The 24,085-nt window shown below is 49.0% G+C and overlaps 1 protein-coding gene across 2 annotated transcripts; it reads right to left on the bottom strand.

Annotated features, from left to right (window-relative positions):
- Positions 1-1,213: 1,213 nt before the first annotated feature.
- mgab (MAX dimerization protein MGA b) lies at positions 1,214-23,764 on the bottom strand. 2 transcript variants are annotated; one of them, XM_079753747.1, is made up of 21 exons: positions 23,653-23,764; positions 20,480-21,764; positions 18,454-18,967; positions 18,129-18,231; positions 17,089-17,157; positions 16,310-16,423; positions 15,530-16,013; positions 15,028-15,241; positions 12,646-12,889; positions 12,041-12,207; positions 10,984-11,218; positions 10,595-10,815; positions 9,995-10,300; positions 9,381-9,600; positions 7,521-8,164; positions 6,946-7,073; positions 6,486-6,531; positions 4,963-5,172; positions 4,271-4,382; positions 3,645-4,118; positions 1,214-3,304 (listed from the first exon to the last, which is right to left on the bottom strand). In XM_079753747.1, exons 2-21 carry the CDS (start codon positions 21,667-21,669, stop codon positions 2,394-2,396), a joined length of 6,606 nt encoding a protein of 2,201 aa, XP_079609873.1. In that variant the 5' UTR covers positions 21,670-21,764; positions 23,653-23,764; the 3' UTR covers positions 1,214-2,393. The 2 variants fall into 2 exon arrangements, with proteins under 2 accessions (XP_079609873.1, XP_079609872.1); XM_079753746.1 differs by having other exon boundaries at positions 23,218-23,727.
- Positions 23,765-24,085: the final 321 nt, after the last annotated feature.

Genomic DNA, 24,085 nt, shown 5'->3' with positions numbered 1-24,085 from the left:
TATAAACACATCACTCAAAAGTTCACGACAGGCTATGACAAGTGTGTGTGCGTTCGCGTGCGCGTGTGTCGCGCTCAAGAAGCTCGTCATCAGTTCAAGACCCACCTCCTGGCGGGTGGGGTCCTCGTGGAGAATCCAAATCCCGGCCGCACTGACGGGCTGACGCACCGAGTCAACCCGATCGAACAAAGCCAGCACGTGTCCGGAAAAGGTCGAACGGATCTATTTTCTGTTTGTAAACAATAACACTATTTTGTGGGCTTGGCTTCGAATTGAGGCAGAGGGATCCCTGAAGCCGTAGTAGACACCAGCAGTGAAAATTGAATGTCAAAGCAAGGTTGTTTTCCTTAGACCGTCTTCTACCCGACCAGTTATTACAAAAGTAAAACGATGCTGTTGTTCGAGACCTTTCTGTAGAATTATCGTAGTATGCAAAATCCTGCAAATTATATAGAGCTATGGTTATATTATAGTTAATAGAGCAAACGGCATATCTGCATGGGAACTTGCATGATGGGATCAAGTAACCCCAAAGCTTATATTTGAAGGTGTTGGCTAAGCGTAAACTTAACTTTGTATTGGTTATTTTATCAATAAAATGGTCTTGCTATAAAGTCTTGGCTATTTGCTATGGGAGTGACAAAATTAATCACCTGTCCCTCCTAGTTCCCCAGTTTCTGATATAGTGGACATGACCAACTCAGTCACACATCCATACCTATACCAGACAATCCTTTCCTCTGGCATTCACCAACACTGGCAGATGACATATTATGTGGATAGTTTGTATATCGTATTTATGACGTGACCTGTTTCCGCGCCAGTCTTAGCCTACTTGGCGAAGCATGGGGACAATGTATACGCTACAAATGTACATAATTTACGTCCAAATGTGAAATCGATCGTTACACTGATAGAATGGAATCATTTGAAAGTGTATGCCTGCGTTAACTTACATAACCACCCCGAGGACAGCTTGAGAATACTTCTACTTGCAAACGATTGTTGCATTTTGGCTGGAAATGTACGACCATGTTAAGTACATATAGCAGTCATTCCCAACATGTTTGGCCCCTGACCCACTTCCCAACTCAAGATGTTGGCGACCCCCACTTTAACTTTGAGCAACGGCTTACACACACATCTTGTTTTCACCCAATCAACATCTGCCGCGATCGCTGAAACAAACACTTTGACGCAGACCTCATTGTTAAGCTGTAATTCAAAATAAACATTCATTTTATTTATTTCCAAGGCCGCATAATATTGTCACCAACTCCGGAGTGCATGAAAAATAATTATTCAAAAACGGAAAGAAAAAGAAAAAAAATTAAGTTGATACCACTAAAATGGAAAATAATGTTTCTTTGTACAAATAATTGGTCATACACACACACACACACACGTTGAGAACAGTGTTCATTTAGATGCATTGCCAGACGTTAGGGTTTCAGCAGAAAAATATTTCATGATTAATAATAAAGCATTACACATCTATCTGAAGCTATAACGTCCTAAAATTCTTAATAACATGGGGAAGAGAGGCTGGAGGGGTTGGAGACAAAACAGTAGACTGCCTAGCCGTTAGCGATTACGGGATGCTTCAACTAATCAAATAAAGTGCTGCTACCATTATTCATGATTGGTAAATCAAAAATCATATGGAGGAATAATGCACACCCCCCCCCCCCCCCCGCCCCCTCAAAAACAGAAGCCCAACAAAATTACAAGATGCTGTTAAAAATAATAAATGGTAACACAAAGTCTGCTTGTTTGTGACCGTTTAGTGGTGTGCAAGTACCGTCCAAGACGTTTTCAAGACAGTTCTTGACCTTAAATCTCATTACTGTAATTCAGATAACTCATTATGTTCCCTCGACCAACACAATGCAATGAAAAAAACAACGACGACCAAAATATCATGCGGAAACAACATATAGATAGATATAAACAGCTGTAGATTCACCTTTGATAGATTGGGAGAAACCAGTGTTTTGCACCCCAATATGGGACTATATGTTTCCGTAACACGTTACTTTACCAACACGTTACTGAATCCAGTGTCTGAACGCAAAACGACAAATGTCAAATGGGACAAAAAGCATTGACGTTTGAGACCCAACATGAAAACAGTACCATCACCTACAGGCACCTCTTGGAAGTGTTTTTGTTCATGTCTTCATGGTTGCCTGTGATTTGAGTCGACGGAAACACTCAAGTTGAACGAGTGAGCTGCATGCTGGGTAATGAGAGCAATGAGGGTCTAGAAAAGGGGGTCGGGTTTCAGCGGGATGGGAAGCACCACCTCGCGAGTAGCCTCACATGTCCGTCCGCTTGCATAGAGACCGTACCAAAACAACAACAACAACACCACCACCACCGTAGAAACCAGGCTAATCCAGTCCAAGTTCCTTCTCCACGTCTATCCAAGACCTCCGCTTGGCACTGGGGAAGTCTTTCCCAAGAGCCCCGCGGGTAAGGGGCCGCTTGCCGCTGCCCGTCCTCCCCTCCTGGTCCATGTCTGGGCTACAGACCGTCTGTGTGGACCTGGCCTTGTCGGGACTCTTCCACACCTCCCTTGTGGGTCTGCCCCGGCCCTGGCTCTTCGGCGTAGCCTCCTTTGCCTTCGCGGGGGGACTGCCTCCGGACCGGTCGCTTTCCCCGAGGTTGCGTTTCTTCGGAGGCCGCCCTCTGCCCCTTTTGACAAGAACCGGGCCGTCCCCCTCTTCCTCCGTTTTGTCCGGGCTTCCTGCCTCCATGGACTCGTCCAAGGCCGCGTCGTCCGCGGTCCGATTGGCCGTTGGGACCAGGGGGTGCTTCCGAGGTCTTCCCCGGCCACGGCGCGGTACCGACGGACCGGCCTCCCCGGCTCCCAGGCTCCCGTCCTGGTTGGGCTCTGCCTTGGCGGGGTCCTGCACCAGCGGGACGTACACCAGGCTGCAGGGGCTGAAGCTCAGGCGGGACGTGCCGTTGCTCTCGCTGGCGCCGCTGTCGTTCCGCAGCAGCAGTGACTGGCTGGCCGACGAGGTGCTGATGGACTTGTTGAGCCGGGCAATCTCCACCAGCGGGGACATGGACTTCCTAGACCCCAGCAACACGGGCTTCGGCGGCGCGGTGGCCTCGTCCCCCGCGGGGGAGGACGTGGTGGGCTCTTCCTCTCCGGTCTCGCCGTCCTGCTTGGAGGCTTGGTCTGTGGACGCGTTCGGGTCCGAGGGGGTCGGTACGACCACCTCCCCCGGCTCGATGCCACTCGCTTTCTCCTTGTCTGGTTCCATGATTGTGATTGTGTAAAATCCCTGCCCCACTGTCAGGAGAGAAGGCAAGCAACGAGTCAGTCAAACGTATATTTAAAAATGCAGCAAATAAAAGGTTCAGTTATGGCTACACGTCAACGCAACGCCATTTCGACGCAGTCAAGAACCCGTTTCGGTGTGTGTCGGCGATGGGTTTTAGTGAGCGGACCAATCAGCCCTCGCTGCTGCGTCGCCTTGACGCAGGGTTAACATTTGTGGGAGGCGCGCGTCAGGACGCAGGAGGGTCCGCAGGGACGTGACAGGTCCGTAAACCCCCTCACATTGCGTCGACGCACAACCATAACTAAGCCTTTAGTTATGATAAAACCGTACGGTGGGACGAAAACTCACGTGGTTTCAGAGAGGACGGGAGAATGATCCGGCCCGTCTTGGTGCGGATCAGTGGAAGAGTCATTTCCGGGCCGTCGGAGGGCTCCGGGGCAATCGCCACAAGTGCACCCTTCGGGGGGGATTTCTCTTTGGGCTTCTTCTCACGGGCGTGGGGGCCGGTGACCTGGTCCCTTGCCCTTTGCCCCGGGGGCCCTTGAGGCAGGTCCTTAGGTTGCCAGCGAGGAGGGGTCGCCACGGACGGGAACGGGGCAATGGGCACCGGGACCCTGGGGCGTGGGGGCTGGGGAGTGGTGTGGGAAGGGGCTGGAGGCGGGCCCGCGGCCGGGGCTTGAGGCCTCATATGGGGCGGGGCCAGGCCTTGCCCACCGAGTTGGGGCGATTTGTTAAGAGGGAAGGGGCCCTTCTTTTGACCGTTGAGCTGCTTGCGTTCGTAGACCTCTTTCAGCTTGCGTCTGATGAGGTCTTCAGGCTTTCCTGTTGAGGGGAGATATCGTGTTTCGTGAGTGTCATTGTTGGTTTTCTTGAATAACAAATCCTCACTTGTAAGTAAGGAACATTTGATCCCCTTCACTATTCTGCTGGTTATTTGTGGAAACGAACACGGATGCAAGAATAAACGTTCATACCAGCCAAACAGGAAATCCTCCTGACGTAGAGCTTTTGCATCTCACACAGCTTCTTCTTCTGCTTTTCCAGAGCCTTGGATGTCTCCACAAGGGTTTTGATCTCACTTTGAGCCTGAAACACATAAAGTAGGGCATTCTCAGCATATTATCTAGCATTGCAAAACAAAGTCAGTGCAGCCATAACCACTCAAGTACAGTAGGTCAGTAAACAGTCAACAGTAATCTGAAGAGACTTCCAGTGAATGCAGAGGCATCTTGCTCATCAAAGCCTCAATATAGGCCAACATTGGGAGTTTGAACAAAACACATTTCCCATTGAGAGTGGAACACATAACCAACTACACATTTGCCCCGTTTCCGTCAATAATTTTTATAAATTACCTTTATTAAAGCAATTCCCGATTTCAGATTTATTCTTGGTTAGTACATAGGAGTGCTAATTATAGGACCTTATCCAGTCTACTGTGTGCTAATTATGACATGATGATAGCAGAGTGAAAGGTGCAAAAGATCATGTCGTTCTATTTTAAGAAACTAATATCAATAATGTAAACACACAAAGGAAAACCTAGGACTAAAGAAAGAAAAAAGTGTATAAAAAATATATACATTCTAAATTTGAATCATAGAAGATAGCAATCACCACGCTTACGTGAATCCACCATTTCTTGCGCCCCCGTTTAGTGACATACCTGCGAGAGGAGGCGGAGCTTGGGCGCTTTGGGGTCGGTGCGGAGGAGGGTCTGCAGCTTGATGAAGAGGTCGCGCTGTTCCATGCGCCTCAGCCTCTCCAGCACCTTGTGCTGCCTCCTCCTGTGGCCCATGGCCAGGTCCGGAGGCTCCTCCTCCGTCTCCTCCTCTTCCTCCTCTTCCTCCACCGCAAACGCCGGGGGCTGAGCGGGCTGGGGCGGGGAGTGGGCGGCGGTGACATGATTAGACGAGACACACCGTGCGAGCTCCGGGGACTACGAACGAGACGCCCGAGGGCCGCTTGTAAATGATAATCAGTGAAGGCAACCGGTGGAAGGCGAGTGATACGATAGCCTGTGGCCACCGCGCTCAGAGGGCTCGTGGGCTGATCAGATCACAGGCGGGCGGCTAGAATTACGGGTGTTAAAGGGGTAGTTCGGAGTTTTGGACACAGGGCCTGATTCCCAAGTTAGCCTCGGTGTTCTTTATCATTGGAGACAGTTTAACACATTTCATTCAGTCCTTCTAGTTGCAGAGTTCGCTCGTGCTAGGCTAGCGCACGGCAACGGGCAATACCAGCCTGCTAATAAAACAGTCTTACCCACTCCACAGTACACCCGAGGCAAATCAACTATAACGGTCGATGTAAATGTCTGTGTTGATAGAATAATGTTGGAAATAAAACCAACCTTGCATTGCATTTTGAGGGACTTGCTGTGTCTCAGCAACAGTGTTATATTCCTGGTAGCAGGCTACAGCAGCGGCGGACTGATACCTAGGTTAAATCCGCTGCTGCTGAGAAAGTAGTCCCTCAAAATGCGATGATTCATGCGATGCGAGGTTAGTTTTATTTCTAACATTATTCTATCAACACAGACATTTACATCTATATTCTGGCGTTATAATTGATTTACCTCGGGTGTACTGTGGAGTGGGTAACACTGTTTAATTATCAGGCTAGCATTGCCCGTTGCCATGCGCTAGCCTAGCACGAGCGAACTCTGCAAATAGAAGGACTGAATGAAATGTGTTGAAAACTGTCTCCAATGATAAAGAACACCGAGGCTAACTTGGGAATCAGGCCCTGTGTCCAAAATTTCGAACTACCCCTTTAAGGCTTCCCAGTCACTGTAAGATCAGGGTATGAAGGCAGCGTTTGGAGGCGGGCAAGGGGGGGGGGGATAAACCAAACCAGTCCAATAACAAGGACTTGAAAAGGAAATACAAGTAGCCACTACCAACTCAAGGACAGCAATGCCAGCTGTGCTTGAGTCCAGCCCAGCCGTAGGGATAAAGGCAGGCGATAAGACATATTACAATGTTTTATGGTCCCATGTTTATGGTGTATCTTGCCCTGACAAGTACACTTGTTCATTACTTTATATGGTGAATCCCAGTCGACTTGTATTAACCTTTTGGTGGTATGAAAGAGCCATAAAAAGACAACACAAGATATTTGAGGCTTTAAAATAAAGGGAGTGAACTACATAAGACCGACAACCATGGATCGAAAAAACGCCCTTACCTTTGATTTCGAGTCCATTGAGGATCCCGATTCCTCGCTAGAATCCCTAGAAGGAAACACAGTAAGAGTAGTTTTGCCACTGCACTGTTCTCCATGTCCCAGGCACTACAGCTCACACACAAACACACACCCAGTCACACTAGTGTTTACCATTAACTAGGGCTGCTCGATTATGGAAAAACAAATTGAAAACACGATCATTCAAATGGTTATTTTTGAGGTTGAAAACATGGTGCATTTATTCAGCATTTCTAAAAGAAGAAAAACTCTGAGAAGAGAACTTTGAAAAATCGCCTTAAAAATAAACAACACAAATTGTTTGAAAAGGTAGGAAAAGTTAAGATTGAAAATAATATATAAATATGTATAATAACACCAGCTGTTGATTATTTTATTTTGGAGATCGTTTGACCTAATAATCGAAATTGCAATCAGAATTTGATTAATTGCACATCCCTACCATAAACTACGGGACGAGGCGCTGACGGACTTCCTCAGCTCATCGATGGTCTGCGTCATGTCTTCCACCGTCTCCACGTCCACCGACACATCTTCCACCGTCTCCACGTCCACCAAGCCACCTTCCTCCTGGAGGAATGAGCACAGAGCTCCGGGTTTAGACATCTTCAAACATTGGTCTTCTGAGGCGAACAATGATTCAACAATTGCTTTTGTTTTATGCAACACCAGCAATTCTTTTACCCCTTAATTAGGGGAATCATAACTTGACGCTTGTTTCATTGTGAACCAGTTATACAGGCGTATGCAGTTTGAAAATTTCAGGCGTACTGTAGAAAATCAGAACGTTTGTAATGTAAATGTGGTGTCAACTAAGTACACAATTAGTTAACCAGCTATAGGTCTACTGGGTTTCAGGAAGAATCTACAATTTAAAAAAAGGATTTCTAATGAGCATCTCTTCATGTATCGGTGGTGAAGTCCTTACCTAAACTTCATCCGTGATCTCGTAGAGATCACGGCCCTAGAGAGGCAAAACAATTTAGACAAAGAAAATCAGGACTACGATTTTCTTACACTCAAATCTCCGACCTCCTTGCGGTCCGAGTCCGAAGTCCCTTCCTCCGACTCTTCGTCCTCTGGCGGTTTGTCCTCCGTCTTCGGTTCGTTCCTCAGAGAGTCGTCGCTGTCGCCCGACTGCATCTTCTCGTCGCACTCCAGCTTGGGGGGGGAGGAGCCGGCCTCAAGCACGGTGGCGCCCGATTGGTCTTCGGCGGCGGCGTGGACCTTGACGTCTGCGTTGTCACCGGGGGCGACGGCATCGGAGCAGACCTCCGTCTTCACCGGGGCTTCCCCGCGGCCCGCGGCGGACGGGAACCGGTCCGGGTCCACCGGGAGCGCGAGGGCCCCGTTGGCTCCGTGTTTGGGCAGCTGGATGAGGGTGAACCCCCCGGGGAGGGAGACCCCGGCCGGGTGGCGGGCGGGGCCGCTGGCCCCCGTGGGGCCCTGGTTGGCGGCGGGCGGGCAGATCCGGAAGGAGTAGGTGCCCCTCTCGGCCAGGAAGCTGGGCTCCTTGAGGGAGCGCGACACGGTGATGGACACGGGCGAGGAGAAGGAGGTGCTGCAGGGGGGCGCCGTGGAGCCCAGCCCGCGGGTCCTGAAGGTGGTGACGGGACGGGGCGCGGAAGGGGGCGCGGGGGGTCCGCCGTCGCTCTCCGCAGCTAAGGGAACCGGAGAGATGAGGACAACAACAACGGCTTCAATACTTCGTTCACATTGACACACACTACTCTACTACTCGGGATTACCTGGTGACGGTCATATGTGTACCATTCCCTGCCCCATGCTGCTTTCTTTCTTTCATTTTATTTTGGCTGGTTTATTTTGTTAATTTAGTTTTTTCCATTTGTTTGCTATACTTTTCGTATATGTTGACTGTGTTTTATTTCCATTTGTTGGTTATACTTTAAGCATATGTTTTATGTGTATTAGGTCATTTTATCTTTTGAATTGTACAAAGATGTGTGTATAGTTGTTTTAGTTCTTGTGTTTATAGTTCCTTTCGTTGCGTCTGGCCTGTTTACATTGGGCCGTGGACAACAGATGCAAAATAGCCCAACGGTTCATCGTCTGTAGAGAGGGTGAAGCCACCGGGAATAGTCCAAGTGGATCGCAATTGGAGGGGTGACCTACAACCGTTATGCATTGCTTAATGTGTTTATTGGGCGATAACTACACGTTTGCTTCGTGACAAATAACACTCCTATTTTAATGATATTGTCGTATGGGAACATGTGTACCCACCGCTAACATAAAGGCCACGATTTACATGTTGCTAGTTCCAGTTTGTAAACTCCCCTGGAGTAAGACCAATGGTTTAGGTCGTATGTAGGGAGTAAACAAACTCCCTCAAGTCGGCTGCCGGCCAAGAGGGGTCTACGCAGTGATGATGTCCCCACGAGCCTCAGTCCATGTGGTACGCTCCTCAGTTGTGTTCATGTGATGTATTTTGCCAATTCTGAAAAAGGTACTCAGTCATACATTTATTCTGTGTGAGCGCTGTAAATAAATATGCGTGTGAAATTATCCTTTTCGTTTGGCCGAGTCTGCCTCCTAGCTCTTTCCAAGGCATTGACATTTACATTTAGGGCATTGAGCAGACGGTTTTATCCAAAGCGACTTACAATCAGTACATTTGTCACAAGAAAGTGAAACCATATATCGCTGTCGGTACAACGCTCATAGAACCAAGTGAAAAGCACTAACAACCGCTAGGTTAACCCATTCACCGTATTCAACATAGATAGCTATGATATGATGCTACATAAAGTACTATAACTAAACACAACATACAAAAAGTGCGTACATTAAGTGCCAAGACCCCTTGGCAGTGCCACAGCACAAGGGGCCCGAGACACAAGGGACCCAGGAGCCTACCTGCTTTGGCTTTAGTCTTCGGCTCCTCCTTCACAACTGGAGCGGGTCGAGGGGGTCTTCTCGGACTGGGGGTCTTCTGGGTTGGGGGGACCCGGGTCTTCTGGGGCTGGATGGCGCCGGAGAGGCGGCCCGTGACGTATGCTGCGAGGCGATTGGCCGGATGCAGCGACCCCACTTGGCCCAGCATCAGACACGCCTGAGGGTAGGATTTGCCGTTCACCTGTACGGGAACAACATGTGGTTCGGTTTAACGTTTGAACTTGAACACCGTGGCCACACAGGGTTTAGAGGCACTGCTACTCGTTAAGATTTTAGGTTATTTTTTCGTTGACTAATAAAAGAAACAGGGTGAAGCAACATGCCGGCAAAAACTGTCTACAACAAAACACGTCCTTATATCATCACGCCTGCCATCAGAAAATAACAAAAATCGTGTGCGTCTATAGTGCAGAATGCCCGACGGCGTTGGTGTGGTCACAAATACAATCATCCCTCCAACTGCATGCTCTAAATGAAACATCCTACTGATGCCCTCTGTGGGAACCCATTAATGGACCCAAATCCGCCTGACCCACCCCACCAACCCCCCCATCCCAGCCCCGTCGGTGCCTGACCTGGACTAGCCCCACGGCGTTGCTCCCCGCTGGCTTCCTCCTGGCCTGGAGAATCCCGGCGGGCAACACGCGGCTCAGGAAGGGAGTCACACCCATCTGCTCCGTCTCTGGGGAGAAGGGATCCCCCATCTCGGCCTTCTCTCTCGACGCCTGCTTCTCCTCCTCCTCCTCCTCCTCTTCCTGCTCCTTGCCGCTGCTGTGAATTTCCCCGTCATCAGAGTCGTTCTCGTCGACCTCTTCCTCGTCCGAGGTGTCGTCCACATCTTCCTCATCCTCACTGGAGGCCTTCAGCCTACAGATGCGCATCTGGGGAAGGGAAAGGGTTTGGTTATTTTATTTAAATAAGGGACAAAGTGCCACATGTTTGCCAAAAACAATTGGGCACAGACCAATTCTGAAACCTCTCATTTACCAATCGACGGTTCGCATTATGCATTTTGTTTTAGTCGACAAACAACAGATGAGATCATTTTGAATAATATGTTTTCTAAACAAAACAGGCCCTCTATTTCGCCACCAGATGTGATGTTGATTAGCTTTATTCCAACGAGCCATTACAAAATCAACTCGCGTGGTTCAGTTTAATGGGTGGATGTCTACCTTGTAGCTGATGGTGGAGCCCTTAGCCATGGGCCGGAGGATCTTGGTGATGAGGGAGACGTGGTACGGCCCGGCGCAGAAGGGGGTGGCCAGGTTGCCGCGCTTCATGCGTTGACACAGGGCCCCCAGGATCAGCTTGCGGTCGTCGTCCCAGTGGCACTCGGACAGGATCTCTATCTGCTGGGCGTCCAGGGAGTCGTTGTCTACGGTGCAGTTCTTCCCTGGGAGGGCATAGCAGGAAGGGGAGGGGTGAGGTTTTCAGTGGGAGAATAAGAATATGTATATATGGATACACACTGGGATAAAAAAAAAAAAACGAGGCCAATAAAAACCTTCTGCTTTTACTCCACATTATGAGCTAGTTTGATCCGGTGCATTTTGGACATTACCTGTGTTTTTAAAAGTCAATATGATGTTTGGGAACTTTCTAGCCGGGACGTAGGCCTTCTTGGGCTGTGGCAGGAGCACCGGGGCAGCAGCCGGGCCCTTCAGGACCACTGGGGCCTTGGGAGAATTGGTGTCTTTGGAGGGGTCTTTCATGGAGGGTCTGAACTCCCGGATACGAGCGCAGGTCATCAAGCTCTCCAGGTACTTATACACTGGGTCCTTGTCCTTTTCCTGTATCTAAAATAGTGTGTGAGGAGGGAGAAAAACCAGTTATACATTAATTTATCAACAAATAATAGTGGTGAAATAGTTAAACTATTCTTGAGACAAGTCTTATCAACATGGAATCAAAGTGTTGATTTGGCCTTCGATCTCCCAGTCGCCATAAACAGTCGTTACAGTGAGGTAGCTCTAGTCGCTCAACCGTCTGTTGTTAGTGCAAGAGAAAACCTTTCTAACACGTAAATGTGTGTGTTCTTTTGTTGGGTAGTGGGAAAAAAAAAGTGTGTGGGAAGGAATAGTGTACCGCAGGTCAATCCCTTTTTGATTAAATCAGTAATCTACTTACTAACTTACTTACTAGTAGATAACTAGTAAGTAAACTAGTAAATTAGTAGGTAAGCTACTATAACGGATGTTTTGATCGGTTCGCAGTGTGTACTGACTTGTGCCCCGGGGACACTGTCCGTTCATTACGAATACACATCCCGTTCACCCCCCAATATAAATAAAACATTGAAAACAAGGGTATACATTTGAACACACATACATTTCTAAATTTATTCTACTAAATATTACTTATGATGGACGAGTACCCTCATTTCATAAATATCCAGATTAGATTCAATCTAACATCTAGAGAAATTGGGACCATTTAAATAGATTAACAGCCCCTTAGCTAGCATAGCTAGCCGCCCAAAGCTAGCATAAAACAGACTAAAATCCAAAAGGGTGAGGGGCACTTCCTGGCCGAGCTAGAGTAAGATGGAGTCGACGGGAGTCAACGGGGACTTGAACGGCGTTGAGTGCCCCCATGGCTCTCTGGGGTCGTTCTCTTACCGGTTGGACTTGTTGGTAAACGGGGCGCCTTGAGGTGTAGCACATGCTGTCCAGGCTCTTGGGAGCGTAGAGGGGCTCCGGGTCGGGCAGGGCCAGCTCCTTGTGCCAGATGCGGTCCCAGTGGGCCCCGGGGCTGGGCTGTACCTCGTGCTGGAGGCTCTTCACCGCTGCAACAGCAGAGCCACAAGGAGGAAGGTGAGAGCGTTCGTCCCACCACCACTTCTTCCAAAAGTATGCATTTCCACAATTTAATTACACACCAAAAGAGGGAAGCCGACACAAACATATCGGTGGATATAAAAAAGGAATTCCCCTTTCTACAGTGCAACAACTACTATTGGTTTAGGTTAACCTACGTTTCAGTTTTTTTTTTAAGTTCCTTTATATTCTATATTATTCACTAAACAATCAATACATCATTCTATAGTATGACCAACACAACATTGGAAGCTGTCAAAATGCAAAAAAAAGAAAACATGTCGGTTTGATTTCGATTAATCTTTCAGCCCTGGTAGGCAGCCAAAAACAAACACTAGCAAAGGAGCTAACCGTATAAAAGGGTTGGACTGAAAACACGCCACACCTTGGCGAGCGAAGGAGCTTACCGTATAGAGGGTTGGACTGGCTCTCCGGTGGCTTCTCGTCCTCGCTTCCCAGGAGCTGCTTGACGATCTTGCGTTTGAAACAGTCGCAGCCCAGCATGCAGTCTGGCCGGCGACAGTGGAGCGGGCCCCGGTTGATACGGGCCAGGCTGGAGCACACGCAACCCAGCCGGCAGTACACCTGGCCGCAGGCAGGGCCTGGGGCCGAGGTGTACTGGGCCGCGTGCGACGGCTGCTTGTGTTTCATCTGGAGGGAGGGAGGGCTATGAGCGGGAGTGGTTGTGGTTGGTCCTGTGTATTTGTGTGTCTGGTTAATTGGACGCGTTATCATGATTTACATTTAGTCTTATCTGAAGTGGCGTATAAGTGGGGTTAAGAAACATCAAAGCAATGCCATCAAAATTGCAAGTGTCTAATAAAAAACAACTTGTCCCAGGAATCACAGATTTCAGAACAATTTAATACTGAAATGTGCTCTCTGACATGCAGCGCGAGAGGTTGATGTTTTTTCCCTGTTATAGTGTGTAGATCAGCGGAGGCTTCTCCATTGAGGAGAGGGAGGAAGATCCTCTCTAACATTGTTGAGAATATAAAGTGTAGATTGCCCAGACTACTGTAATGAATTAATGCCCTTAAATATGACTACCTTAATGCCTTTGAATGTATAATGTTCGTTTCCCTGGGTAAAGGGACATTAGCAACCCCAATCGCCGATTGACAATTACTTCAGGGAGGAAGGTCCTCCCTCAGCCTCCGTTGACTCCCATTCATTTCCCCGAAAGTACTGGCGGCCGGTGAATAACATGGGTTTCAATGGGAGAGAGGAGGAAAGTCCTCCTCTGAGTGGGTGTGACCTTAAGGCGTCTGATTGGCGCAAAAATCTATTCGCCCTGCGCTATGAACCAATAAGCAGGATCCCTGGCTGGTGAGCAGTGTTGCCAGATTGGGCAGATTTCCCACCCAATTGGGCTACTTTTAACCACGTTAGGCTGGAAAAATCTTCATTGGGCGGGAAATCTGTCCAATCTGGCAACGCTGTCGATAAAAAACCCGCTCTGCCTGCATTGCCGCTCAGTCTAAGAGACGCAAAGCTGGTGAAATCATCTGAAGGATAACGAGATTCTAACATTTGCGAATAAAGTGTACAATGTTGGAACATTGGAAAAAGAGGACATTGTTCATGTTTAATTACAAAGCATTCCATTCATTGGGTTACAGTGCTAAGTTAGCGACCAAAGAAAAAGGTAGACCACTTCGCAAAATCGAGATCACCAAATGTAATGGCAATGTCAGTGTTGTGGGTGCTACATGGTTTGCTAGGTACTGTTGGCTTACTGGTAGTATTACTAGCAATCGACTGTACTGCTGGCCCTGTTTGCTAATGAATAATGGCAAATCTCCAACGTGGGCTGTTCATGGTTTCACTGATGTGAAAAATCTTGATTGGGCAACCAAACGCCACGACAAGTGTCAAGCTCACGTTGGTGCTGCTATGCGACTTTCCTTGCTAGGCACCATGCCTATAGATCAGGTTGTTTGAAATAATGTTCTCGTTCTTTTACTAGTTTGTTACTCTGACCGTTCTGTTTGATATTGTGGAAAGGGTGAATGATTCAGAGCATGATGCATTTTAAATGGCATCACTTTTGGTCTTGAGTCTTTTCTTAAAACAATTGTAGCTGAAAATAAACATATCTAAATTACAACCAATAACTTCAGTCATTGAGGGCAAAAATAGGCCCAGATTTTTATTTACTTTTACAAATCAAGAGAAGGCCTGATTTGACTAATGGGCTTTGCATCCTTTCCTTCTGCCCTTGTAGCCCATTTCAAAGACATGCTGCCCACCAGCTTTCAAATTACAGTGATGCCATTGGTGACTTTGTATCAGTTTTATTCACATAACTATCCCTCCCTACTATTTTGTAGTTCACCAAAACACCCTGAAACAACTTGAGTCTCACATTCTTATACCACCATACACCAACAGTGCAAGCAGGTCAATGGCAACCAAGCGCACAGTCCTTCCTCCCTCACTTTAAAAACCACCAGCCGCCACTGGTGTAGATATATATGAAACCAAGTTTTCTTGGTTGTTGAAACCGTTCATTGCTATAGCTAAATATGTGTTGACATGTGTCAGAAGACCCAATCAAAACACACATTTGACCTAACACACATTCATTCTGAAAGCTTGATTTTATTGGTTGTCAGCGCAATTCTGATGGTATTACTTGGTAGAATGGTGGACGGTGTCGGCATTGTTCTCAAGAATTCAAGTAAAATATATATATTTTTTTAAAAATCGCATTAAACAACTGAGACACCGATGCAAGCGTCCCGCCCAAAAGGCCCTCTTTCTAAACTCAACGCAAGCATCGTTACCGTGGCGGTCAGCAGCGCCGACAGGGCGAAGTCCAGCCTCTCGGCGGTGAGGCTGGTGCGGCCCACGCCCTGGTGCTCCAGCGCCTCCTCCATGCCCAGCATGCGGAGCTGCACCTTGGACAGGCCCTTGCCCTGCAGGTTGGCCTGCAGCTGGCCCCAGCTGGGCCCCGCCCTCTGAGCCGGCCCCGCTCTGCTGCTGCTGCTCGCCTGGGATCTGGGGGGGGGGGGAACAAACGAGCGCGACCTACATTGTTAACCGGAGCTCCTCGATCCGAGCGGCTGATGAGAAGTCGTGTACAGGGAGGCCGACGCTGTAAGAAGGACTGCGAGGGCCGGGTCGCACTCTCCTTTTTTTAATGGGTCGGTTTTTTTTTTTTTTTTTGGGTGCCCCGACGACACGGGGTCTCGAGATCTCCGTGGGATCGCGTCTCGTGGTGTGGCGTTGTCGTACACAGGAGGAGAAAAATAAAGGCATACGGACGACGGAAACGGGAGCTCTTACCCCTGAGAGGCGGGAGCCGGGGAGGTTTTATCCGCCGGGAACCACAGGGAGATGGGCAAGGCCTTCACCCCGGCCTGAGCCACCAGGCTCTTGGCCGAGTCCGGACCCGCTTTGGGCGTCGCCGGCTTGGGCCTGGGCGACTTGGCCTTGGGGGCCGCCGGTCGGTCCATCTTGAGAGGAGGAGCCGGCGAGGTGAGCACCGAGTAGAGGAGGGGCTTCATGGAGAGGGGACATGGTCGGTTGGCCCGCACGGGAGCCTTGGGTGTCGCTACCACCACCGCCGCCGCCGCCGCCGGGCTGCGGTGCTTCAGCACGCTGTCCAGCGTCTTCACGTAGCTGGAGCTCTTCTCGGGGAGCTGGTACGCCACCAGCGCCTCGGGGCTGGCGGAGAAGGCGGCGGCCCGCTCGCTGATCTGCTGCGCCTCGTTCTCCAGGTACTCGTCCAGCATGTTGCTGCAGAAGGCCGACAGGTCCTTCTGAGAGCCTGTTGGGGGAGGAGGGGGGGGGCGGGATGAAAGGGGAAGAGGTGTAGCGAGGGGAGTTTGTTAAACAGCTGTACGCTTGATAATAGAGTGGAATAGAGAGGATGGGATGGGGGATGGGGACATGCACTAAATGACCACGGGCAGGATCAAACCGGGGGCGCTGCGTTCAGGGCTGAGCCTATATCGTTAAGCGCTCTGCCTGGTGAGCACCACCAGCTCATTCATTAGCAATGAGGAACAGTCGAAGCTCCACTCGTTTGAGAACATGAGGAACCTGGTAAAAAAAGGTACCTACCATCTTGCTGAACGGAGGACTCTTTGCCGCGCTCGATGAACTTGTCCCTCCAGCCCTTGATCTTCGTCAGGTCGCTAGTCTTCCCCGTCCGCGACACAAACGCGGCTCCGCCAACTGACGAACCGGAGCAGATGCTAGCGTTAGCATTCGGTACAAGCCGTTGCCCCCACAACTACTGCTGCTGCTACACCACTACTACCACTGGCCCCTCCCCCCCCCTCCGCTACGGTGGCGTGAGGGGCTCGAGTGCTACACGGTTAGCCCTTTTATAGTGTTCAGTGAATCAAGTAGGACTTGAACGCACTCAGAACTTCACTGCCTTCTGTTTGGGTTTAGCGTCTGCGGGGCTGGGTGAAGAGCTGGGTAATTTAATCACGATGAGTGTCATTAAAATATTAAGAGGCGCACCAGCTGTAGACTAACGGCCAAAAATGAAAGATATGCCGTCGCTCGTGAACTGGAGAATACCGGCAGTTTGGATTTTTCTGGATGACGCAAAAAACGAGATAACAGGAGGATAATATTAACCATCCGCCAATTAAGAATTATATTATAAAAGTATCATTTGGATGAAGGTCAAGTATTTTTTATCTCTATTCATGCCCAGTGTGTATCCTTTCTTAGACACAGATGGTAGAGCTTTTCAATAATAATAAAACATGTAGTGAAAAGGGCTGGCGCTGAGGCCATTTTATTGGGGTTTCAGTTTGTAAAAAGATTTAAATGTTGATGTGTGCTCAGGCTGGCCGTTGTGATGTAAATGGGGCATGGAGACTCACCTGTGGGGGAGATGGGGGTGGTGTTGCCCAGTCCGGGCATGTCAGAGCGGGGGAGGGGCAGGTGACCTCCTAGAGGATTCAAATCAATGGCTTTAGAAGGTGTCCAGGCAGTTCAACTTAAGCCCCACTTCAGAGGAAACTAACCACGTGGGGAAAAATGCGGACGGTCTGATTGAACATGACCACATCAGCATCTGAACAAGCAACATCTGAACATGGTTGGACAAACATTACATTTTTATGTTGTGGTGTTTGACGGGAACGAAGAACCAATCATTTTTACTTCTTACGTTTCGTTAATTTATAGTATTAATGCATTAACATGGATCAGGGCTGGGGAGTCGACTCTGCATTATCATTAAATTACAACAAACACCATTGTTGTTATAAAACACATCTTACACTCGAATTTGAGGTGCGGCTAGAGGGCGGTCTGTGTTCGTGACCTCTGCGTTTGTCCACTGAGTTCGGTCAGCTAGTCTCTCCTGTTACGCAATTGGGACAGATATAGATGATCTATATCTCTCAATATTTCTATCTATTCCTATGATTGGATTCGGTCGCAGGAGGATAACACTGGGATCGCAAATCCTCTATTTAACTAAAAAAATAGAAAAAGGGTTTTACTTGGGTCTCAAAATCTTACGGTTTTGTTGTATACAAAAATGTATACATTTCTCAAACGTCTGAAACTCTCAGGCAGTCTGCTACTTCCAGCCATAAAACCTTTTCCACTATGGTAGTACCCTGTTGAACAGGCACATGGTGCTAGTGGTGACATGAGTTTTCTTTCACATTAGACGCCCCGCGCTACAATGGGAGTTAATCTATGACGAGGTCATTAATCAATGACCTACACTTCATTTGAGTGATCTCGTTTCACTTCATCACGGAGATCAGACCAATGCATCTAGCTAATCCAACTTCAGTTTCTTATCAAACACATTATTTAACCGATACACTATCAGTTAATTCATCTCCACATTATGAACAAGGACAGAGAACATGAAGGCGTCGAAGATATGTTCAATGTGACGCACCGGTTGGATCCAACGTGGCCCTTAAAGACACGGGAGAATCCTGGGCTGAGGAAGTCCTGTCGTTCCCTGCTCCCCGCTCGCCCAGGTGGAGCCCAAGAGCCTCCTGTTGCCGAGGGGACAAACACAAAACATTGAACAACAAAAAGAAAACACAAACAAAACATAACAACAACAACAACAAAAGACCTCACGTTAAGGCCACAATGGGAAAGAACGATCTCAGGAATAGGTTTCAAACGGCCATCCTTTGAGGGTCTTTGTGAGCGAGTGCCTTGTTCAACAGACACCCCCTCCCCTTGAGCAGACATGGCCATGGGTGTCTTACCTTGGAGGTGAACGACACAAACAGCAGGCCCTCCACGTCGTCGCTCTCCGGCTGGGCGGGGCCCGCCACCGCCGGGCCGGCGGCCGCGGCCCCGCCGGACCTCCCGTCCGCCCGGCCCCGGGAGTTGCCCCACTTCTTGTTGGGCCTCTTCTTCTTCTTGAAGCTGGCAGGCGTGGCCGTGTAGTCCTCGTCCGAGTCCTCCGGCACGGCCGGCGCTTTGGACGACCGTGTCTCCACGACGTGCAACGGGCCAGGGGCCGCCGCCGCCGCCGCCGCCGGGGCCCGCGGCTCTGCCGGGGACATGCCCAGGCTGAGCCTCTTGCGGGGCCGGCCGCGGGGCCGCTTCAGGGGCCCGGTGGGGCTCGGGGTCTGGGCGGGGGTGCTCCTCTCTGCGGGGACCACCTCCACGGCCTCCTCGGGGACGACGAGGTCCTGACCCCTGGCCGCCTCGGGCTGCTCTGCGTGGGGCTCGGGTGTATCGCGGGGAGGGGTCGGGAGGGTGGGCGTGAGGGTGCTGTGAGCCAATGAGAACGAACGTCTTATTAGTGTGAGGAGACTGGCGTCACACACAGAGTGGGACGCACGCGTTTGGGTCTGAGACGCCGAGACACGCGAGAGCGGGTTTGGGTGTGACAAACCCACACAGACGCTCGCACGATGGGATTTGACAAACACAAACACACGCGCGCGCACGTGCGTGTGTTTGTGTCTGACACACACACACACACGCACACACACACACACACACACAGGCAGACACAATATCGCTCTGCAATGCCGCAATGCCCATAGTCCTCACTTTATCAACGCCCTCTTTTCCTTATTACCTTCCCTAGCGGGGCATAGCATTGATTAAAACCCAATCTAATGTTTCTTACAAATAGTACAAGAGTAATGAATTCTGAGTCGACCAACCGGTTTAGATGGGGATTCACGCTAAAAGATGAATGCTAAATGAATGCTAATTTATTAGCGAAGTTAGCTGGGGATGGAAAATCAATGTGAATTGTCAGGCTCCATCTCGACCCAGGCAAGCCCAGTTCACCTACCCTAACGCAGAAATCCCCGCTAGCTAGAAAAGGCTAAACAAGGCTAAAACACAGGCCTGCTTTCTGCTTAGCAGTGGAGTCCGGGGGTTTCTGTAGCAGCTAACCAACTAGCTGATGCTGGATTGAGTTTATTATTGATGGGCTAACATAGTCCAGAATGGCAGTTGGATCCTGATGACGAAGCTGCCTTTTGCTGCTGTGTAATTGAACATTTGATCCAAAGGAAACGTAACGTTATTACAGAGTACTAATACCGACCCTGTGGGACGATTTTAAGGTTTTTCTTATTATAAGATTACCATTTTGAGAAAGTAATTTCTATTTAATTTTTGTATTGTTGTTACTAGTGATGAAAAAATAAGTATGGAATAATAAGACTGTTAATTATGTTCAATAAATATCTTAGTACATGATATAAACAACCAAGGTCATTATTTTGGGCAGTATGCAACATTACTAAACCTTGTAGTGGAATGTTGTCAAACGGATTTTCAAAACAACCCTTTTTTTGAAAAGCAAAAGATGTATAAATGGTTCCCATTGTAACTTTACGGGAGCTGCATTATGAGCCACAAGGGCCTGCATCATAAAAAAACAGTGACAAAAATGTATGCATTGAAACACAATTTTTTTTTGTCAAAAGCAATGTACAAAAGAGTACAACGGGCCCCCCTTCAGTCTCAAAATGTACAAGACAGGCATGGTCACTGCACATGCGATCCCTTTACAAGGAGTACAGATGGAACCCAGAACACTTCTGATACCAAAAATCTCACCAGGACCTAAACGCAGATTCTGCATTCATAAGCAGATATGCGTCCATAGAGATTACTGTACATGTACGTTTTTCATATTTGGTAAACATTACATCTTCGTTGTGTCCTATTTAACACCTTCCTTAGGTCTGAGCAGTGAAAATGGAGCAACAACAACAACCACACTGTTTCCTCACACGTGAATGTGAAACCAAAACTCACCAGGTGACGGGCGTCGTCTCAAGGCTGATCTCCATGGCTCCGCCGTCGTCATCCTCAGCCGGTTTCGTGACCGGCGATTGGGCCTCTTTCGTCCCCAGAGAGTCCCCCAACTTGGGCTTGCACAGGCGGGGATGGATGCCCTCCTCCCGGAAGCCCTTGGCGAAGGGATTGTGATTAATTTTTAATTGTATGATCCAGGGGTTCTGATACGTGGTCACGGTGACAAACTCCGTCTGGGGAAAGGTGAACGTCATGCTCTCAGGCCCCTTGATCACGGGCTGGTCCGCCGTGGGCCCGTCCCCGTCCAGAACCGGTATGACGTGCAGCCGGGGAATGTAGCGGTGCATGGAGTGCAGTATCATGTGTCCCTCCTGGTCGCTCATGTTGTTGGTCAGCTTCAGCTTGTAGAAGGACACCAGGGTGTTCATCCACTCCGAGCCCAGGCAGGGGGAGTTCTGGTGGGGGAAGGCGCGGATCAGTCCCTGGGCTTGGTACTCGGCGGCTCCGATCACCTCCCACTTCTTGGTGTTCCAGCGGTACTTGTGCTGGTCGGCGGGGACGATGGACAGCACCAGGCTGTAGCGCTGGCTGGGGTTGAGGCCCGACAGCCGGTACCGGCAGTACGGGAACATGCGCCGGCCGCTCTTGGTGAGGATCATCTCGGTGCCGTAGGAGTGGAACTGCTTCCACACGCTGTTGTTCTCCAGGGTGACGCTGATCCCCTTGAATTTCAGCACGGCGGGAGAGTGGCCCTTTTGGAACGGGTCGACGCTCAGAGCCACGAAGGCAGGAGGCGGCGAAGACTCTACTGCCGCCGCCATTACTATTGTTGTTGTTGTTGACGGTGTTGTTGTTTCGGCCAAACTCGTCCCGGTGCTTGCGAGGGAGTCCGAAGCCGAGGCGATGTCTGAGGTAGTAGGGCTTTTGTCCACGACGGTGCCTCCCGCGGTGGAGGTGGTGGGTGAGGTCGTAGCTAGCTTGGCAAGGCATGCCTCAGCAGGCGAGGAAGGAAGGGTTGGCATGGAGTCTGTGTTGGTCACAGATACAGCATGGCTCTCCACAAGCTCTGAGTTAAAGAGGCAGGGTTTTAAACTGAGCGGCTCAGGTAGAGAGGGTGCGGTGAGGGTGACAGCTGGCTCCTTGCTGTCGTCACCCACCTGGACTGACACGGCAGACTGCAGGTCCATCATGAAGAGAGTTCCGGGGACAACCGTCCACAGTGGGGGCTTTAGGGGTAACAGGTGGGCCTGGATGTCCGCTACAGCAGTTCAACTTTATCTAACATCTGTTGGGGGTGGGGGGCGGGGGGAGAGAGAAAATAAAGGATTTCTTTCAAACTGAAACATATGCATTATCACACACGTGCAATTTCACACTAAATTTATGTTAATACAGTTTGGTCTAAAAGGGTAACAATGTTATATACATTTATAGAACCCTTTTTCTTTGGAGCTAGTTGTAGCATGTTCTTTATGCTGTATACTTAAATAAGCCCGAGCAACACATTGTTTGAATGAAATGTCATACATCATACTATCCAGCTGAAGTTAATTTTGGTCTCCGTTCTTACATGGTTTAATATTATATAAAAGTTAAACACACTTTGTAAATGAAGATTGACAGAATAGCTGAGAGTGCCATCTTGTGAAATCGACAGGCTATCATAACAATGCTTGACTACTGATACCTCCAAGAGAAATGTGGACAATGCTCTTGTGAGGTTTTGCCATTAGGGTTAGTTGAGTGTTACTCTATTACCAATGAGTTTACTTACTGGAACAGTAAGAGTAGTATTTAGGTAAAAACTCTAATGAGCTTTCTGGCATGCATCATGGGGTTATTGTTTTTGCCCTGTAATAGTGTGTGTATGTATATATATATGAAACCAATGTTGCTAGGTTGTTGAATGATCTGTTCATTGCTAAAGCTCGATATATGGGTTAGTATGTGTCAGAAGACCAAATCAAACACACATTTGAACTAATAAACATTAATTTGGAAAGTACTCAGTGTGTGCATATACTCATAATTAAAGAATGTGGACAATGTGGACACCAAGCATAACAGACGCCATTGTTACAATAAAGAGTCGATTTGCTTTCATGACAATTATTAAAATTAATATCCACCGACCAGTAGCTCATCTCTTCCCTAATAACCCTCGAACCAACTCGGCTATGTGCTTCTCTCCCCTAATACAATTAACATCATAGCGACACCTCAAAAAAAAACAACACGGATCCATAACACAATCACACATGACTACAAACAAAAACAACACATAGTGATGTGTCCAAGGTCGTGCGTTGAAAAAACACCGCCCTTGTTGTAACAATAACATGCGAACTTGCAACAATTAGTGGGCCTACTAGTTACACTGTTGCCATATTGCATGTGATCAAAGCGACTCGCCTAAGGAGTGACACGCTCCCTTGTGTGGACGTCGTCCTGCTATATTGTGTCACACGAAACGGAACCGACTAAAGAAAGGTGTTAAGTTGACTTTTTTTTTTATCCGTGCTTCGGCTGTACCGGGCTATACAACACAACGACGTGCTCCATTCCAGCCCGTTTAGCAACTTTGCTCTGGGTAAAAAAAATAAAACAATGCCTCGCCGGGAATTCAAGTTGTTAAACAAGCACCTCTTCTGCGAGAAACACACACACGGACACAGAAGGGCTCCTCGCTGCAAAGGCCTGGCAAGTTAAAAAAGTTGGGGTGTTTCAGCAACACCTACCTCTCAATGGCTCGTATATACCCGCTGCTGCTCTTCCGACGACTAATATAATTACAGCAAATCCCAACTGTTGCGTGCCGTCGAGTGAGTCCGCAGGCCTCGGTGGATTCTTCGAGCCTAAACACGAATTCGCAAATGGAGGCCGACGCCACGCCGCTGTTCTTATCGTCCGAGCGAGGCGAGCGACCAGGGCGCATGCACAGTATCGCTCCTCAATGGCGCGTGATTCCCGGGCCAGCGCGAGGAAAGCGGGAGTGCATCCCGAGGATTTTTTTTTTTCTACCAACACGCCACCACGAGCTCACAACGCACCGGTAGACAACACTTTGAGCGAAGTACGAAACCCGTCGCGCAATTCTCCCTGCGTTACGGTCGCGTCGGAGTCTTTTGAGTGGTCTCCCTCGACTTTGAATCTTCCCCGGTTCGTTTCCTTACTTGTTCCACCTTTTCGATCATCCACATTCTCACCCATCTGAAGCGGACACACCGACACATACACAATCACTACACTCGCACACACACACACACACACACACACACACACACACACACACACACACACACACACACACACACACACACACACATACACACACACACACACACACACATACATCCGTGCTCTCGGGCTGTGACGTAACACATCCACCATGGCGGTAGACTCCGATGGCAGCCAATGCGCAGGCTCCCACTGGAGATTTACCGGTCAGTTTCATGGTGCAAGGGACACGACACTCATATCGCTGGGAGACCTTCCGTATCACGGAGAAAAACACGTGAAAAAGTTATACTTTCCAGAGCATTAAAATAAAACGGGAAAATGCACGTGACTTGGGGATTATGACAGGCAGTTTGACTCGACGGACAC

Source organism: Pollachius pollachius (genome assembly GCF_949987615.1).
Source record: "Pollachius pollachius genome assembly, chromosome: 16".
NCBI classification, from domain to species: domain Eukaryota; kingdom Metazoa; phylum Chordata; class Actinopteri; order Gadiformes; family Gadidae; genus Pollachius; species Pollachius pollachius.
The sequence above is the reverse complement of the archived record's forward strand: the minus strand, read 5'-3'. Positions and strand labels throughout refer to the sequence as shown.